Here is a 19,315-nt window from a genome sequence, read left to right as displayed (position 1 = left end):
TATTCTCCATATCTTTGACGTAGGCTATACAAACGTATCACCAATTTGGATAGTTCCGTTTTTGGGGAATTTATTTCAGTCTGACAAGAAGCACAAATTACTGATATTTACATTCACCAAATGAAACAACAAATATTCTTACTCTAGGCGTGTTCGATGAGCATTGATATAATTGTAATCAGCAAAATGGAAATGTGTAAATGTTGGCAAAAGACAAAAACATGGCTGTCCATTACAGAAGTTCACAAAGCACCTCAGTGTTGTCCAGACCAATATTTTTTCCGCAATCACAGTTATTTCGGGGCGACATTTGGTGCAAGTAGTGAATATTGGGATCAATCTTCCAAGGATAAACCCTCCCACATGAGCATTTCCACTGCTTCTGCCATAGTTGTTGATGTGTTGAGGAAACCCCAGATCCACTTGCACTTGACTTGATTGAGCTATTTTTTGAATTTTCCATTTCAAAGCAAACAAAAGAAGTCAGGTGCCCATTGGAACTGACTGTTATATTGACTATTTGTCTTTTCTGATGCTGGCCGATCACACTGAAGAAAGATAAGTTAGGATAGCTCCTTACCACTTCCACTTTTGTGTATTGGGCCATTTGTTTTGTCTTGTCTTCACCTGAAGGGTACAGCACTTGAGAGTAAGTTCTACTCCTTGCCTTTTTGTTGCTGTAAACTGTCGTTGTATCTGAAGTGTAAGTGTCATAATGTGTTATGAGAGAGCTGAGCTGGTTATCTTTCCAGTGCAGTCCATAGACCTCTCCATCTCTTTGGTTTAACTGCTGTGCATAGTTTTGGTCACATAAGCCAATGGTCCAGTCACAGTCGTTGGAGAGGCTGATTACCCATCTGTAAATGTTACAATCTCTGGAAGACTGTGTACCCTGAATTAGAAATGCAAAGGGAGTAGGTTCCCCTTGCCAATCATTGTAGAAGACCTTCCTTTTGTCTTTGGAGAGTGATATCCCAGGACCATAAGTCAGAGGGTCAAAGAACGGGTCTGAACTAACTGCACTGAGCTCCTGCTGGTTCTCTGGGTCAACATGAGTCAACAGGGATCCCCAGAAGTTGCTCACCTGCTCCATCATTTTTTCACCTCTCTGTGTTATCTCTTCAACCAGTGTGTCGCGATCACTGCCAGACTCCACCCCCTTTTTCAAATTCACCACTTTGGCCTTCTTTAAATCCTGATTTACCTGAGAATACATCTGAAGGAATCTGAAGGCGTCCTCCTCGCTCTTTGCTGCTTGTAAGCTGCTCTTGCTGGTTTTGATGGACACCATACGAGCAGAGACCGAACTCTGGACCCTGGTCAAGGCAAGGTCACGCAGGTTAGTCACAGCCTCGATGAGACGAACACTGGAGCGACCCAGTTTTTCTCTTTCATTCTTCTCCCACTTTTCCAGACTGGTATTTGCACCATCAGCCTTCACCAGTAAGGCCTGCTGCTCAGCTTGGACCTTTTCCAGTAGCTCTTTGTGGGCTGTGGAGAAGGTCTTCATATTGTGTTTGCTGTGCTGGTCCTCAATAGCACATGAAACACACACAAAGGTCAAGTCGTCCAAGCAGTAGTACTCAAGCAGTTTGCCATGTTGGGGGCATTTAGTGGTTACAACTAAACCTCCATTTCCTGAGGCTATAGGCTCCGTCAGAGTATGAGTCTGCAGTAACACAGGAGTGGTCAGATGAGCCTGGAGATGCTGGACACACATGGAGATCTCACATTTCATGCAGGTCTTCTGTGCTGGTTTCCTATTATCTTCTGTACACATGTCACAGAAGATCACTTGCCGCCGGTCGTTACCTAGATTCCTAGACATGTTTTCAGACTCAAGAAGATCTTGAAATTAAGTATTTTCTTTGAATCAAATACTAGTTCTGAAGAAGTATTATGAAATGGTGTCAAATAAGCTGTTTGCCTTTTCCTGTCTCACGGAGTCCGGTGTGTTTGAGCTTTACTCTAGGCCACTCTCCAATTCTTATATAGCACTACAACAGAATAAAACTTGAACGCCCTACTCATAAAAATCTGCACTGAACCTTATCAGTCCAAAAAAGATTAATAATTTACTATAGATAACATCTGCAAACGCTGTAACAAAACGCTGAGTCTGCTGTAACACAGGAGTGGTCAGATGAGCCTGGAGGTGCTGGACACACATGGAGATCTCACATTTCATGCAGGTCTTCTGTGCTGGTTGTTTGTTATCCTCTGTACACATGTCGCAGTAGACGACGTGACGGTCCTTGGGCAGATTGTAGGACATGTTTTCAAAGCAGGAAATGCTGATTAAGTGTTCTTTAAATAAAATTAAATCCTGAAAAAAGTCCTCAGTATCCTCCTCGTATCTCTCTGTTTGACTGTTTGGTAGATAAGATTATGTAGTTGGGAATTCGTTCGAGTTTCTCAGTCCCCCTGCTCTTCCACGGCAGCTCTGCCTAAAAGTTTTGTTTCTGCTAAAGTAAAACATTCAGGGTGTGCCACACTGATATGGGTGCAGCATCTTTCTTGGCATTTGGTTGATAAGGTTGTTAGGTCTCGTTTCACCGATGAATAGGAGCAACACCCATGGGAGAGTGTTTTTGTGGATGACATAAGGACTTGCAATAAAAAGTCACCAAACAATAGAATTCAGTTATCAGTCCATGACTGACTGTGTTAGAGTTACTATCACTCTCTCCCAGGAAATGTCGTTTAATGTAATTGTTTTTTATCGTCCACCAAATGAAAAGGATCTGTTCTTTAATCATTTATCTTCTGTTCTCAAAAAGTGTAATGGCAAATAAGTTATCTTAATGGGTGATTTCAATCTGAACTGGTTGGATAAAACACGCAGAAAGAAGTTAAAGGGCATTGCCACTAAATTTCAGCTGACTCAGATCATAGAAAATCCAACAAGAATAACAAGATTGGTTAATTGGATTCAGTCTTACCTACTTGGTCGCTCCCAGTGCGTACGGATAAATGATAAAATATCATCACTGAAAGCCTGCATTATGGGAGTGCCACAAGGTTCCATCTTAGGACCGCTGTTGTTTAGTGCATACATCAATGAGCTCCCATCTGTGTGGGATGATGTGGGGACCTTGATGTATGCAGATGACACGGTCCTATATGCATGTGGGAAAGACCCTGAACAAGTAGCTGCCAAACTGTCATTAGCAATGGAACAAGTCATAGAATGGTTACGTTATTCATGTCTGACTCTTAATACTGACAAAACTGTGGTCATGTATTTTGTGAATAAACACAAAAATATGGTTTTTCCAAATATTATTGTAGGTGGGCAAATGATAAAAAAGGTAGATGAGTTTAAATACGTGGGTGTTACACTAGACCACAACCTTACTTTTAAAAGTCATATTAAAAAGATGTGCCATGAAGATAAATATAACACAGCCAACTTTAGACATATCAGGAACTCACTTACAGTCGAAGCGTCTAAAATGTATTTGAATGCTATGATTTTTTCTTACTTTCATTACTGTATATCATGTTGGTCTCAAGCAAACAAGACTGTCTTAAAACCCATAAGGTCACTTCATAAACAAGCCCTTAAAACTCTGGACAGGAAACCACAACAGTATCATCATTGTGATATTCTTGATAAATATAAAATTCTAAGCTTTGACAATTTAATTTTTTATACCAATGTCCGCTTAGTGTATAAAATATCTGTTTTTTTCTTTTAAAGCCGTTAAAGAATGGAATAGTCTTCCAATTAGTCTTAAACTTTGCACAAACTTCTGCACTTTCACCCGGGAAGTCAAAAAATGGATTTTAAGTAACCAGTCTTGTCAGCATTAATGTGTCATTTCGACAACCTTTTAGATCTCTCAGGGAAACTTGTAGATAATGTTTTAATATCTGTAAATTGTTCTATGTCTTTCTTCTCTCTTATGAAATGTGTGTGCGTGTGTGTGTGTGTGTGTGTGTGTGTGTGACTGGTTGATTTGTATTTTGCTGTTGCCATCATCTGCCCAGGGACAACAGATGGAAATTAGCTAGCTAGCTAAATCTGGTACAAAGCATCTCTTCTCTTCTGAGACTAATGTTTTTTTTTGTACACTGTCCCTGATTCAAATAAACAATTAAACTAACAGTCTAGCAAAAACTGTTAACCTATTTTCCTTAACATTTCAATCTTTCTGTTTTTTTTGATTATTCAGGATGTTAAAGATTCAATAAACATATTAAATTGTATCTGTAAGGTATCTGGTTTTACATCAGTATCTCAGAATAGAATATGTCAAAGATGCAGCTAATATGTGAGAAGATCTGAAAATATATATATCATTTTAGGATATATGTATTTCGCACTGGTGGATATCTGGATTTGGCATTTCTCCAGGTCCAATCGTGTCTGTTCACAGAGATATATCAAAATATAATATGTCAGAGATGCAGCTTGTATGTGAAAAGATATTTACGTGCTAATAATTCATGTTTGTAATGACGCCACCTACTGGAAACAGACAGTAAGCCTCGTGTAACATCAAATGCAGGCTGCACGATGTGCTCCAACTTCTTGTTGTGACACTTTAAACCAGTTTGGACTGCTTGTGTCATTCTTGGTAAAAAAATTCTCCATAGATTCATAGAGTTCATTGGTTGAAGACCCACGAAAACTACATATAAACTGTCCAAAAAACAGCCAATCACGATCATACAAACCACAAATGTACAGTCATGTGGTGTCAGACACATTGGAAAAACGAGTTCCCGATTTGTAAACTGCACATGAACGCCTGCTCAAGCCCTTACCCTTACTCTAGTACATTTATGATTCTTAATAGCTGTTAAATGAAGAGTTAATTCTTAAGTTTTAATGTATTAGTAAAGGCTTTGGTTGAATAGGTGAAGGTTCTGAAGTAACTCAAGCTGCTCTTGAGTATTCTGTCTTCTTTCTTTTGTCACATCGGTTTGAAAAGACAAATTGTGTGATTGAAATGAAGTTTATGAATTCAATTTTGAGTTTCAAACAATCAATAAAAACATTCCACATCTGAATATTGTTGTTGTTTTACTTCATATCAGAGTGTTTACAACGTGCAGGTATAATACAAAAAACACAAATTCCGTGTTGCCAGTCTGCATTAGAAGATCACTTTATTATGAGAAGGCAATGACACATGTATCACCACTAGGTGGAGACCAACACCTCAAACTGGCAGCTTGGAAAGGAAAGAACATCAAATCATCTTCAGTACTAAAGAAGCTATTCTACAAATTAAAAATAAAAAGTTGATATAACGAGAAAGACATCCTTCAAAAATGTTACTAAATGTTTGTTCATATCTTACAACAACAAAAAACCCAAACCTGACTTATTCTTACATATACAGTAAACACACTTCATATTAATTTGAAAGCAGCTTAACACAAGTAAATGAGATTCATGCTCATCCTATGAATTCAAGAAACAAGCAATCATTGTCGAGATTTGTAGCTTTGCATGAATTAGCCTTGTACATTGATTCAACATTAAAAAAAGGGTCATATTACTTCAGGGGGAAAATTCTGCTAATTAATAACAAAACCTTTGAAATGCACAAATCATGAGTAGTTGCTCCACAGGAAAGTTAAACTGGTACAGTCCATCTTTGAATGCTTTCTTGGCTCCCTTCTAACTTGAGTCTGGTCCAATTTCCTTTTCTAGTTGAACCAGGTCTAAGTGCTTGAGACTCATTTTGAGTGTTCCTCCTCCTAATGCTGTCCAGTTCTGCTGATGGAGGACTGCGAGGAAGACGCAGGTCTAAGTAAACTCCCATCTTTTGTTGTTTCTCCATTTTGTTCTTGATGATTTGCTGCAACCAAAAAGCTAAAAACCTTGTGAACTGATTGATGCATCACAACAATGATCATACTGTGTCATGAGAAAGCTGAGCTAGATATCCTCAAACCAAGAACCACAGACATGTCCATCCATCAAGTTATTTGCAGACTGTCACATAAACCAATGGTCCATTTCAAACAGTTTGGCAAAGACTGATAGACCACCTCTGAAAGTTAGGAACTAATTAGGTACCAACTGCAAGTTAGCATGTATTAATGACATTTATATTCAACCAAAAGGCAAAGGAAAAGCAATATTCTGATCATGTAATAATATATGAACAACAATGTGTAAAAGAAAATGTGTTGATGTGGGTTCAGAGAGATTGTGCCGTCTTTTAGAAAAGTTCACAAAGCACCTCAGCGATGTTAGAGACACCAATAACTTTTCCACAAGAACAGGTGTTTGGGGAAGACAGTTGGCCAAGGACGCCTCCATAACCGTATGGATTTTGATTCCCGCGGTTTACCCTCCCACATGAGCATTTCCACTGCTGCTGTTGTTGAGCATGTGATCTATATCGATATCCGTCATCAAATAAATCAACTGGGCTACCTTGTGACTCCGTTTCCAAGCAAACAAAAGGAGTTAGGTCCTGGTTAGTGGACCCGATGGTTAATGTGACTATTTTTCTTCTCTGGTGTTGGCCGATCAGATTGTAAAAGGATAACGAGTTAGGACAGCTCCATATGACTTCCACTTTTTCTGGACGGACTATTTGTTCATCCACATCTTCACCACAATGGCTGATTACATGAGTGGAAACCCTTCGGCCTGTACCTCTTTTATTAAGCTGCATTGGAACCATATTTTCACCCTCAAGATCCTCTGTTGTGAAGGAGCTCAGCTTGTTACCTTTCCAGCACAGTCCAAAGATGTCTCCACGTTGCAAATGTATTGCAAACTTTTTGTCACATAATCCAATGGTCCAGTCATAGTCTTTGGAGAGGCTTATTCTCCATCTGTAGCTATTAACTCTGGAAGACATACCCTGGATGAGTAATATCTTTTTCTCCAGCTGACCACTGTTGAAGACCTTCCTGCCGTCTTTGGACAGCATCATGCCTTGGCCCAAAGTCTTTGAGTCAAAGTACAGGTTTGACGTAACTGCACTGATCTCCTGGCGGTTCTCTGGGTCAACATGAGTCAACAGGGATCCCCAGAAGTTGCTCACCTGCTCCATCATTTTTTCACCTCTCTGTGTTATCTCTTGAACCAGTTTGTCGCGATCACTGCCAGGCTCCAACCCTTTTCTCAAATCCACAGCCTTTGCATTCTCCAAATCCTGATTTACCTGAGAATACATCTGAAGGAATCTGAAGGCGTCCTCCTCGCTCTTTGCTGCTTTTAAGCTGCTCTTGCTGGTTTTGATGGACACCATACGAGCAGAGACCGAACTCTGGACCCTGGTCAAGGCAAGGTCACGCAGGTTAGTCACAGCCTCGATGAGACGAACACTGGAGCGACCCAGTTTTTCTCTTTCATTCTTCTCCCACTTTTCCAGACTGGTATTTGCACCATCAGCCTTCACCAGTAAGGCCTGCTGCTCAGCTCGGACCTTTTCCAGTAGCTCTTTGTGGGCTGTGGAGAAGGTCTTCATATTGTGTTTGCTGTGCTGGTCCTCAATAGCACATGAAACACACACACAGGTCAAGTCGTCCAAGCAGTAGTACTCAAGCAGTTTGCCATGTTGGGGGCATTTAGTGGTTACAACTAAACCTCCATTTCCTGAAGCTATAGGCTCCGTCAGGGGATGAGTCTGGAACACAGGAGTGGTCAGATGAGCCTGGAGATGCTGGACACACATGGAGATCTCACATTTCATGCAGGTCTTCCGTGCTGGTTGTTTGTTATCCTCTGTACACATGTCGCAGTAGACGACTTGACGGTCCTTGGGCAGATTGTAGGACATGTTTTCAAAGCAGGAAGTGCTGATTGATTGTTCTTAAATAAGACTCAGTGCGGAAAAAAAGTCCTCAGTATCCTCCTCGTATCTCTCTGCTTGACTGTTTGGTAGATAAGATTATGTAGTTGTTCATTCGTTCGAGTTTCTCAGTCCCCCCGCTCTTCCACGGCAGCTCTGCCTAAAAGTTTAGTTTCCGCTAAAGTAAAACATTCAGTGGGTGTGCCACACTGATATGGCTGCAGCCCCTCTCATGTGATTTGTTTCCCTATTAGTCCCCTACCATTATAGTGGCGAGGCAGGGGAGGTATATACCTATAGGCTGTACAGTACCTTGTCCGTTTATTAAACAAACTAAATAGCCCTCTGGTATTTTATCTTATTTACAAGACGGCATGTCATTTCTGTCTCTGGTCACGCATTTACAATTTTCCTCTGCTCACTGGATCGCGCACAGCGGAGTTCTGCCCCAATGCGCGCAGCACTGGGGGTTTTAAAATACAACTCATTTCCTGACAGGAAACATCTGAACAATACTGCACAAAACCCCAGACGTTAGTATCTATACTGAAATGTTCAGTCTACTGAGGATGAGGTGGACCCAAAAAATGGCTATGAATGACCACTCGGGTTCAGTCTACTGAAACCCCCTAAGCTCATATACTTTTAAAACATCACATTTATTATCTTGCCTCTCAGTCGAGCTTATGTGCAGCTAAATCAGCCTTTAAGGACACAACTGAATGGAAACTCTTACCAGCCTCAAAATACTAAACTAAAATAAACTTTTATTCAGTTTTTAAGTGAGATGAACATGATATCAGTATTTTATTTAATAGTTTAAGGAAATTCCCTTCATAAAATAGTTAATTATTTAAATACTGTAAGCCTTGATTTATTATCATACGTCATTACATTTTGCTGCCAGTTATAAAGTGGTAGGTAAAAAAAGAAGAAGCTGTAAACCTGGGGGAAACACTGTTATATGTAGGCCTATTGCACGGATGTGTATCCGTAGTTTGAATATTTCCTGGTCCAATCTTGTCCGAATATATACGGAGAAATCCCAAAATAATGTCCATGAATGATAAAGTGTTTAATCTTCTGGATATTCTCCATATCTTTGACGTAGGCTATACAAACGTATCACCAATTTGGATAGTTCCGTTTTTGGGGAATTTATTTCAGTCTGACAAGAAGCACAAATTACTGATATTTACATTCACCAAATGAAACAACAAATATTCTTACTCTAGGCGTGTTCGATGAGCATTGATATAATTGTAATCAGCAAAATGGAAATGTGTAAATGTTGGCAAAAGACAAAAACATGGCTGTCCATTACAGAAGTTCACAAAGCACCTCAGTGTTGTCCAGACCAATATTTTTTCCGCAATCACAGTTATTTCGGGGCGACATTTGGTGCAAGTAGTGAATATTGGGATCAATCTTCCAAGGATAAACCCTCCCACATGAGCATTTCCACTGCTTCTGCCATAGTTGTTGATGTGTTGAGGAAACCCCAGATCCACTTGCACTTGACTTGATTGAGCTATTTTTTGAATTTTCCATTTCAAAGCAAACAAAAGAAGTCAGGTGCCCATTGGAACTGACTGTTATATTGACTATTTGTCTTTTCTGATGCTGGCCGATCACACTGAAGAAAGATAAGTTAGGATAGCTCCTTACCACTTCCACTTTTGTGTATTGGGCCATTTGTTTTGTCTTGTCTTCACCTGAAGGGTACAGCACTTGAGAGTAAGTTCTACTCCTTGCCTTTTTGTTGCTGTAAACTGTCGTTGTATCTGAAGTGTAAGTGTCATAATGTGTTATGAGAGAGCTGAGCTGGTTATCTTTCCAGTGCAGTCCATAGACCTCTCCATCTCTTTGGTTTAACTGCTGTGCATAGTTTTGGTCACATAAGCCAATGGTCCAGTCACAGTCGTTGGAGAGGCTGATTACCCATCTGTAAATGTTACAATCTCTGGAAGACTGTGTACCCTGAATTAGAAATGCAAAGGGAGTAGGTTCCCCTTGCCAATCATTGTAGAAGACCTTCCTTTTGTCTTTGGAGAGTGATATCCCAGGACCACAAGTCAGAGGGTCAAAGAACGGGTCTGAACTAACTGCACTGAGCTCCTGCTGGTTCTCTGGGTCAACATGAGTCAACAGGGATCCCCAGAAGTTGCTCACCTGCTCCATCATTTTTTCACCTCTCTGTGTTATCTCTTCAACCAGTGTGTCGCGATCACTGCCAGACTCCACCCCCTTTTTCAAATTCACCACTTTGGCCTTCTTTAAATCCTGATTTACCTGAGAATACATCTGAAGGAATCTGAAGGCGTCCTCCTCGCTCTTTGCTGCTTGTAAGCTGCTCTTGCTGGTTTTGATGGACACCATACGAGCAGAGACCGAACTCTGGACCCTGGTCAAGGCAAGGTCACGCAGGTTAGTCACAGCCTCGATGAGACGAACACTGGAGCGACCCAGTTTTTCTCTTTCATTCTTCTCCCACTTTTCCAGACTGGTATTTGCACCATCAGCCTTCACCAGTAAGGCCTGCTGCTCAGCTTGGACCTTTTCCAGTAGCTCTTTGTGGGCTGTGGAGAAGGTCTTCATATTGTGTTTGCTGTGCTGGTCCTCAATAGCACATGAAACACACACAAAGGTCAAGTCGTCCAAGCAGTAGTACTCAAGCAGTTTGCCATGTTGGGGGCATTTAGTGGTTACAACTAAACCTCCATTTCCTGAGGCTATAGGCTCCGTCAGAGGATGAGTCTGCAGTAACACAGGAGTGGTCAGATGAGCCTGGAGATGCTGGACACACATGGAGATCTCACATTTCATGCAGGTCTTCTGTGCTGGTTTCCTATTATCTTCTGTACACATGTCACAGAAGATCACTTGCCGCCGGTCGTTACCTAGATTCCTAGACATGTTTTCAGACTCAAGAAGATCTTGAAATTAAGTATTTTCTTTGAATCAAATACTAGTTCTGAAGAAGTATTATGAAATGGTGTCAAATAAGCTGTTTGCCTTTTCCTGTCTCACAGAGTCCGGTGTGTTTGAGCTTTACTCTAGGCCACTCTCCAATTCTTATATAGCACTACAACAGAATAAAACTTGAACGCCCTACTCATAAAAATCTGCACTGAACCTTATCAGTCCAAAAAAGATTCATAATTTACTATAGATAACATCTGCAAACCAAACGCACGCATGTAGTCTATAGCCTACTTGGAAGTTTTTAGCCAAACCAATCAGCCAATTAACAATCTTCATGAAACATTATAGCCTAACCGTTTTAGATCAGTTGTACAAACAGGTCTATAAAAATGGAATCTGAGATGTTTTACCAAAGATAATATCCAATTTAATCGTAAAAAACTAAGTTTGACTTACACATTTCTAAATATGAGGTAATTGCCAGTGACAAACTGAGGTTTATTGTGTGTGACATTTTTTAAAAAAAATCATCTACTGGGCAGGTTTTACTGGATTGGATAAAATAAACTGGGGGGGGGGGAACTCCAGTATGAGGGACAAAAAATGACTAAAGTATAAATAAATAAATGTTGGGAGAAATGCATACAATAATGTAGAAATAAATAAATGCATAAATAAATATATAAATAAATAACAATATATAAATAAATGCAACAATTCATAAAAAAAAAAAAAAATAATATATAAATAAATATATTCAGATATTTATTTATGTATGTCTGTGTCCATGTTGTACAAGGAAAAGTAAATATGTAAATTAAGTGGGCCGTCATAACATTACTGAAGTAGGATTGGTCAATTTTGAAAAAGAGACAGAAGCAAATTTACATAAATACTTTTCCTCTTACGACCTGGACACAGAAATAAATAGATGTGTAAATGTAAAAATACGGAAATAAATTAATAACTCAATTAATGTGGAAATGTATGCATTGATACATATATAACTGTAGAAATACACTAATAAATGAATAAATACATGTACAAATATATAAATAGCCTTTTTCATTAACAAAGTGTATTTATTATTTATTCATTGATGTATTGTTTTCAGCATTTATATATTTATTTATTGATGCATTTATTTAATTATTTATTTATACATTATTGTATGCATTTCTCCCAACATTTATTTATTTATTTATACTTTAGTCACTTTTTGTCCCTCATACTCCAGTCATACTGTACTTACAAGACTTCAGGCCTCAAAGGTAGGAAGACTCCCGAGCATTCATTAATGGAGTTGTTTTCATTGTCTTCTCGGCGCTAACCAGGGTGAATATTTAAACCAGCTTTATTTGCTGTAATAGGTCGCTACTAAAATAAAAAAAATCGGATACTCAAAAAGCTCGAACCAAAAGTAAACTTACCAGCTGACGTCATCACGCGTGGTATTAACTCAACTGCACAGACGGATGTGTTGAGCTCCATCGATCGGCGACAGTAATCAATAATACAGTAACATTACTGTGCACAAGGTAAGCCACTTTATACCACTGCCGCTAGTAACCATAGTGACCAAAACGACTTGACCTCGGCGTTAAGCTTAGCTATCCTAAATTAGCTAAAGGTAGCAAGCGAGACAACACGAGTTTTCACCGAAATTATACTTATTAAAACCCGGTTTACGTTATTCCTCTTGGTGTTTGAATTGTTATTGAGGCAGTTCGTGCATTTTAAAGTTAGTATAAATAAGTAAATTGCTGTCATTTGCCACCTTCCTCTCTAAATTTATTACAAAATATTACATTAAAAATGATGCAGAAAGCAGGCCTTACTTTAGCGCCCAACACTGTCTACATCAGGGGTGGGGCAACTGGCGGCCCGGGGGCCACATGCGGCCCCCATCAACCCTCAACGTGGCCCCTCAGGTTAATTTTTTACACATCAATTAATTGGAAACATGAAGAAAACATGATGAAATCTGCCATGAAATCATGAAAACCAGAAATATGTCCATGATAATATTTGATCACTGGTATATGTCGAGTTAAATTGAGACTGTAATCGTTTAATTTGGCCCTCTGGCAGTGAGAATTAAATGAATGTGGCCCTTGCTGTGACCAAAGTTGCCCATCCCTGGTCTACATAATGAATACTTTTAAGTATCTGAATCTGTTTTGCTCTATTTTTATGTTTTCAATGTTTGTATGTAATTTTCAATCGGGTAAATTTTATATGTGATTGTAAATATTCTTACTTTGTTATTTTGTTATTTTTCATGGGTTTCTACCTCACCTGCACATGTGTTTTATTTTATTTTATTTTTTTATTTTCTGTTTGAGTCGTCTTTCAAAAAATGTGCAAATAAACTAAACTAAACTAATTAAAGTCACTACTTTTACTAATACTTTATGAAGGACATCAGTAGTTTTAGTACTGCAGCTTAGTGGTCTGCTCTTTAATCCTTACAGATTTAAGCAGGTATTTATTTCACATTTAATTCCCATCATGTGAAGTGGGGCTGATGTGGACACAAACCTTTTTGTTCTCACACATTTAAGTAAGTTAGACGATTAAGTGGTGACAGGTTATAGATAAAGCAACCAAACTGAATCAGGAATCATCATACAGGCATATAGACAATCGGGATATCTACCTTCATATAAACTGCAGAAAAAAATCTGCGTTAGACAAAGGTAGTATGTCCTCTCAGCCAATCAGTTTTGTGTCTTTTTTTATCATCACAGATGAGGAATACGCAGACAGCCGATGGAGGACCCCCCATTGTCAGACAAAACACACCTGATGCTCCTGCAGAGACTCTGTCTGAAATCAACAGTATCCCAATGATCTTCAGTCTGAACCAGAGCAGCGCCATGTGTCTGCCTGTGGTCTCTGATAGTCAGAGGCTTATATGGGTTCACGCAAACCAGATGGAACAAAATCTGGAAGCTGCTGCAGAGCTGGGTAAGGAGTTCGATAAATTTCCGTACCTCACACAGAAACAGACAGCTGCACTAGCTGGGCGATGCTCCCTGCACCCTGACCAGGTGAAGGTGTGGTTCATGGTCCAGAGGCTCCGCTTTGGCATCAGCTGGGACTATAGAGACATCCGGATGGTTCGCAACCAGTTCAAGTCAAATCAGGGGAAGAAAAAAGAGGAAAAAACTGACGGTGGAGAGAAAAAGACACGAAAAATGGACGTTAAAAAGTCTGGTGGAAACAAGGTGAGGAGAAAGTTGAGTAAGGAACAAAGTTCGATCGAGGGAGGGATGGTGGGAGAGAATGTGAGGGCTTATGAACAAATGGAGAAAAACATGAAGCTGGAGCAACAAATTAAGAAAGAGAAGGATGGAAAGCGGAAAAGGAGGAAAGTGACGGCCAACATGGGAGAGGAACATGCTGAAGAAAAGGCCACACTTCCCGCTAAGATCCGCTGCCCTGCAAAGACGCAGACTCAGGTGGAGATGATGAGGATGGCTTTCCTGCATTGCCAGTATCCAGACAGCAATGAATACGAGCATTTGTCCTGGCTGATTGGCGTCTCCCGCTATCTGTTGGTTCAGTGGTTTGGTGACACGCGCTATCACATCAAGAAGGGAAGGCCACGCTGGATGAGCGAGAAGCAGCACTGCCGGACGCTGGCCAACGTCGAGTACAGGCAGTATCTGAAGAAGTTGGAGAGGTTGCAGGAAGTCGAGAGCCCCCGAAAAAGAACACAGAAGCCTGAGCTTGACGGGAGTGTGACCTGTGGCGAGGAAACAGGTGAGCGAGGGCCTACAGAGTCACCGTGATTCAAGAGTCTCATATCTTGACAATTTCAGAATGTTTTTCAAAAATATTTTTAAGACTTCTGCGAATCTGCGTTTTGTTTGTTTTGAATTGAATTAAAAAGAAGTCTGTTTTACAACAAAAATATTTGAAAAGAAGTTTCTAAGTTGGACGCGTGTTATTGTGATCTGCTTCATGTAGAGTGTTTTGTTCTGATCACGGTTATTTTCATTGCTGATACTCTTCATCGTCCCCTTTGTTCTTTCAAGTTGTTTTTATTGTCATTCATGTAAAATATTCAATTTCCATGTTTGAACCGGACTCTTTTTGTTATACGCTTGTTCAAAACATTCAAAGACTAAAGAAATGAAAGAAAGAAGTGTTCCAGATCAAACAGACACATTATATCAGGAGTTTATTATCACCTGTAGAGACGTTTTACCTGCATAATCCACACAAAATTAACAAAAGTATAGTTCAATTCTTGCGTATGTTTTATGGAATATGTTGCACGTCAGCACAAAAAGTGCAATGTAAGCTAGGACAGTCGTTCTCCTGTTATCCAGCAGCATTGCTAACCATGTCTGCCACTCAGCGCCTTAATTGCAAGAAGGGTACACTACAGGAACACTACTATGTTTGGTTTATATCGGTGGTTCGGGACCCAAAAGTGGTTTCGCGAATGTGAGCCAGGAGAAGAAAATTGTGTGAAAAAGTCAGTGATGTTTGTTTTGTTCCGTTATCTTGTTCTGTCACATGTTCACTACTGTCTGAGGTCTGCGTTTGCGTTTTTCATTAAATAAATCGAATTGGTTGAAAAGTAAGAGAGATCTGAGTCGTGATTGTTCATGCAGGAGTTGGTGGTGGGTCCTGAGGCTCGACCGGTGGAGGTCCCCTGGTTTATAGTACAGCTACACGGGTCTCGCTCTCTGCTCCATCAGTTCCACCTGGCTGTGTACTCGGTCCTCTGCGGCTGCCAAAGCTCGGCCCCCTCGATGACACGGCGGATCATGGAGGCAGAGGTGATAAGCAGGTGTCCGGCAGCTGCGAGGAGGGCGGAGGCCACACGGAGGGTCTCTCTGAATAAAACAGAATCAAGACACAGAGTAATCAGTACGATACGCAAGGAGACTTTTAATCCCTGGTACTGTGTGCTGTCTTTAGACTTTGAACAAGCTTCTGCCATTTGATTCAAGCTCATTTCTTTTATGTACAAATAATTGTGTCACTGTTTTTTAAAGTTATGGGGTCCATGTGTGAGGCTGACGTTATACCACATTACATGCAATACTTTTGCTGTTTTACTTCACCACATTTGTTTGTCACCAACTAGGACGCAAAAACAGATGCTTCCTAGTTGGTGAACTGTCATCTTGGATGTGTTTAAAGCTACTCAAGATAAGAGATGTTTCCTGTTCCTGTTTCATATGAGGTCAAATAAGCCAGTAATTACTAATGTTAAAATGGTTTCCATGTTGTTGTTTTCATAGCTGATGGGTTTCATTGATGGCGGCTGATATCTTGTGACTTCCACCTTTGATAAACGAGCAATGTAAGATTGAAGTGTTCTCGATGATGAAGTTAACGAGGGAGATAGCAGTGTTTCTTGATCCCTGCCAGTCAAGTGATTCACACAAAAAGAAGGAGGACCTTTAAAATCTATTCTGATGATACAGGAAGCCAGGGCAGAGCAGCTGATACCAAAATAATACGAGATCATTCAGGGTTATAGTTTCCAGAAGGCAAACTGGCATGCAATAAAAGCAGGAATATAAATCTTTTGGCTCCATAAAAATGTACAGAAGCATTGTTTTAGATAAACATTTTTGTTTTTAAACCTTGACATGAGCTTGAATCTCGACCTGATCTGAGATTAAACCTGTGGAGTTCCTTCGTCTGCTTTATTAATCAGGACTTGTTTGTCACAGTGGGTGTTTTTTTCTTCTTCTGCAGAACGAGGACTCTTAATCTCCTTTAAGTAGCTTCTCTCTTGTGTTTTTCCCCCCCTCAGCTTACCTGAGGATCTTCTTAGGTCCCAGACACTGGAAGTCAGCGCTCACAGAGTACAGGCCTTGAAATGTGGCCTTCACACTCAGGGAACCAAAAAGGTCTTTGGGGCTCATCCTGTAAAGGTCAAAGGTGACACGGGCTATGTCTTTCCCGGTCCTCGGCTTGTTGTGGTCTTGAGATTTGGACACGACTGCACCCTGTGGAATAGAAGACAAATTCAAAAAGTGTTATGGATTCAATGCCATCAGAGTGAATCATGTAAAAACAAGCCCATTAGATGAATTCATGATGAATTATATTTCACTTTTTGGTCAAACATACAGACGGTGGTCTCCATGTCTGTCCGGGCTCCAGGGCCATGAGCATGGTGTTGTCTGGCAGGGTTATGAGGAACTCGTCAGAGTCCACCTCTGTGCCGTCATCCTCACAAACCAGAGACAGAGACACTGCAGACAGGGACAGCAGCAACGCCTGGCACACCTGAGGCGCAGATCAAAGTTGCACTGAAGACACATAAGCCTTACTTAATCTGGTCTTGAATTTTATTTGCTCTGTGTATAAAATGAGATAAAAGCGGTTTCTGAAGTGGAAAACAACTTCAGTGTAGGACTTTTAAAGATCATTTTAAAGCTTTGGATATTTCTTTCACTTTTTTTTGTCCTTCCAATCATCTGTTGAATTCAAATCTTTCACTAACATGACCTACAACCAGATCGAATTATTGGATGGATTAACCAATTCAAATGTTATTATTTGAGTTAATCAAAGATCTAGTTTAAAGACGTGCCCTCCATCTTTACAGGCTGTAGCTACATATTACTAATGTCACTGTCTTTGGCAGGCAACAGACACATATCTGAGTCTTTATATTTAAGACTAATAATACACTCGATGGTCTTTTTTAAGGAATGTGATTTCAAGACATTTCAAAGACCTGCAGATAAAATGTTCTCTGTCGTAATTTACTGATGACTCATCGTTGATTACATTTCAGTCTACAGTATATGCAACACCTTGACTCATGACGACATGTGATCCCACATATCACATTATCTAAGACTCTGATTATGTCTTTCTTTTATTCTTTTTTTTTTTTTTAAATCAAAGCCTCTAGATAATAAAACTACCAATACTACAACGACTAAAACAATATGACCTTCTCTTGGATTTCTTTCCTTTCTCACAGTCACTCTCACCCTCTCTTTCAGCTCCTCCAGGGTCCCCGCTGTGATGCCCTTCCTCGTCTCCCTGTTGTGAGCACAAACTCTGAAAGGCCGCTGGGGTGGAGACCATACTCGCTTTGTCACAGATCTGAGAAAAAAAAAAAGAAGAAAGGATGGGAACGGGTTCTTTAATGGTTTTTGAACCTCTGATGTTTCAACTTGTCCCAGTAGAAAAGCCCAGATGTTGCTCTAACTAATAACATTTGTATCAGTGTGTTAAAATAAGCCGTCTGTCTAAAAGAGCGCCTTCTCTTTTTTACACATTGAATCCTCTTTTGCCATTTCTTACCTCAATAGAACTATTGACACCCGTTATAATATAATCAGCTAACACTTCAACGTTTATTTTATAAAAAGGCTGAAGATCACATATCAAAGCATTAAGTTAACAGAATATTAACTTTAGTGTGTGGCCTGCTTAACAACAGCCGCACAATCTTGTTTGTGTTGTCGCTCAAACGAACGGCTAACAAGACAAATCAATACAATATCAACCCTACAAAACTGATTTCTCACTTACTTGATAAATGATGATGTGGAATCCATGCTTGTCAGTTTCTTGGTGTCCCTTTTCAGTGAGTTATTCGTGAGTCTTTTGTTGTTGTTTAGTGTAGCGAATTGTGATGTTATGTCAGTGCGTCTGGTGTTTGACCCAGCAGCTGGACTTTGTTACTAACCTGGTGATAACTCAGATACAGAACGGTAGAGGGCAAAGTTCATCTAGTCTCTGAATGTGCTGGGGGAGCAAGAGTCATCCCGTGTTTATCTGATAGCAGATTTTTATTAATTTTTATTACTCTATAGTCTGACTGATATGGCTTATTTGGGGTTGGTACCAACATTGATTATGAGGAGTGTCAAATTTTTTACAGAGTTTTTGTAGAAACATATCACAGAAATTAATAGTTTTATATTTATTTTCTATTTTGAGATCTGTGACCAAAATGTGTTCTGACATTCTGCAGTAATATTCTCTGGTGAACAAACCATGCAAAAGTATTAAATAGCCACTGTTTCACAGTGTCTTCACCTGGGTAAAAAAAAAAAAGTATTCAGATAAATACATAAACCTAAGTAAAAGTTGCACGTGGAAAATAAAAATACATTATCATTAAAATATATTAAAAGTACCAAAATAAAGATACTCATTATGCAGAACTGCCCCATACAGAATAATCCATATAATTCAACATGATTTAATTTGTTGATGATTTAATGTGTTATCACGTCAATGTTTAAAGTAAAATTGAGCTAATTTTAATTAATTTAAACTAGGTTTTATATCGAGTTCTCCCTGATGATGACTAAAAGATCAATTATGTTGTAAAGTACTTTATTTATTGATTATGTTTTAAATTACTCATGTCCTAAATATGCAAATTAACTAAGATTTTGTCGAGTAAAATGTACAATAGGCCAACTTAAGCCTGAGATAGTAAAGTAGCCAAAACAATAATTACAGAAGGAGTACAAGAAAGTTTAATTTGCACTGAAGAACACTAATTTAGTAAATTGACCTACTTTTTATCACATTAATGATAAGGTTAGCTGCAACAAGCATTAGTAGGTAGCATGTATTTATACATTGTGTTTATATGGATTTTCAACACTAAC

The 19,315-nt window shown here is 39.5% G+C and overlaps 5 protein-coding genes across 5 annotated transcripts; 1 reads left to right on the top strand and 4 right to left on the bottom strand.

Annotated features, from left to right (window-relative positions):
- Nucleotides 1-53: 53 nt before the first annotated feature.
- LOC132958147 (tripartite motif-containing protein 16-like) lies at nucleotides 54-1,979 on the bottom strand. The gene has a single exon (XM_061030778.1). It carries the CDS (start codon nucleotides 1,826-1,828, stop codon nucleotides 233-235), a length of 1,596 nt encoding a protein of 531 aa, XP_060886761.1. The 5' UTR covers nucleotides 1,829-1,979; the 3' UTR covers nucleotides 54-232.
- Nucleotides 1,980-5,015: 3,036 nt separating this feature from the next.
- LOC132958150 (uncharacterized) lies at nucleotides 5,016-8,023 on the bottom strand. The gene has a single exon (XM_061030782.1). It carries the CDS (start codon nucleotides 7,755-7,757, stop codon nucleotides 6,183-6,185), a length of 1,575 nt encoding a protein of 524 aa, XP_060886765.1. The 5' UTR covers nucleotides 7,758-8,023; the 3' UTR covers nucleotides 5,016-6,182.
- An 806-nt stretch (nucleotides 8,024-8,829) lies between these two features.
- LOC132958148 (tripartite motif-containing protein 16-like) lies at nucleotides 8,830-10,824 on the bottom strand. Its single transcript, XM_061030780.1, has one exon. It carries the CDS (start codon nucleotides 10,683-10,685, stop codon nucleotides 9,090-9,092), a length of 1,596 nt encoding a protein of 531 aa, XP_060886763.1. The 5' UTR covers nucleotides 10,686-10,824; the 3' UTR covers nucleotides 8,830-9,089.
- A 2,475-nt stretch (nucleotides 10,825-13,299) lies between these two features.
- Nucleotides 13,300-14,547, top strand: homezb (homeobox and leucine zipper encoding b). Its single transcript, XM_061032007.1, has one exon. It carries the CDS (start codon nucleotides 13,445-13,447, stop codon nucleotides 14,489-14,491), a length of 1,047 nt encoding a protein of 348 aa, XP_060887990.1. The 5' UTR covers nucleotides 13,300-13,444; the 3' UTR covers nucleotides 14,492-14,547.
- A 319-nt stretch (nucleotides 14,548-14,866) lies between these two features.
- cideb (cell death inducing DFFA like effector b) lies at nucleotides 14,867-18,383 on the bottom strand. The gene is made up of 5 exons (XM_061031583.1): nucleotides 18,222-18,383; nucleotides 17,675-17,789; nucleotides 16,800-16,958; nucleotides 16,485-16,675; nucleotides 14,867-15,547 (listed from the first exon to the last, which is right to left on the bottom strand). The coding sequence occupies exons 1-5, from the start codon at nucleotides 18,245-18,247 to the stop codon at nucleotides 15,406-15,408; spliced, it is 633 nt and encodes a 210-aa protein (XP_060887566.1). The 5' UTR covers nucleotides 18,248-18,383; the 3' UTR covers nucleotides 14,867-15,405.
- Between the last annotated feature and the right edge of the window lie 932 nt (nucleotides 18,384-19,315).

Source organism: Labrus mixtus, chromosome 23, assembly GCF_963584025.1.
Source record: "Labrus mixtus chromosome 23, fLabMix1.1, whole genome shotgun sequence".
NCBI lineage: Eukaryota > Metazoa > Chordata > Actinopteri > Labriformes > Labridae > Labrus > Labrus mixtus.
This window is presented reverse-complemented; position numbering and strand designations above follow the sequence as displayed.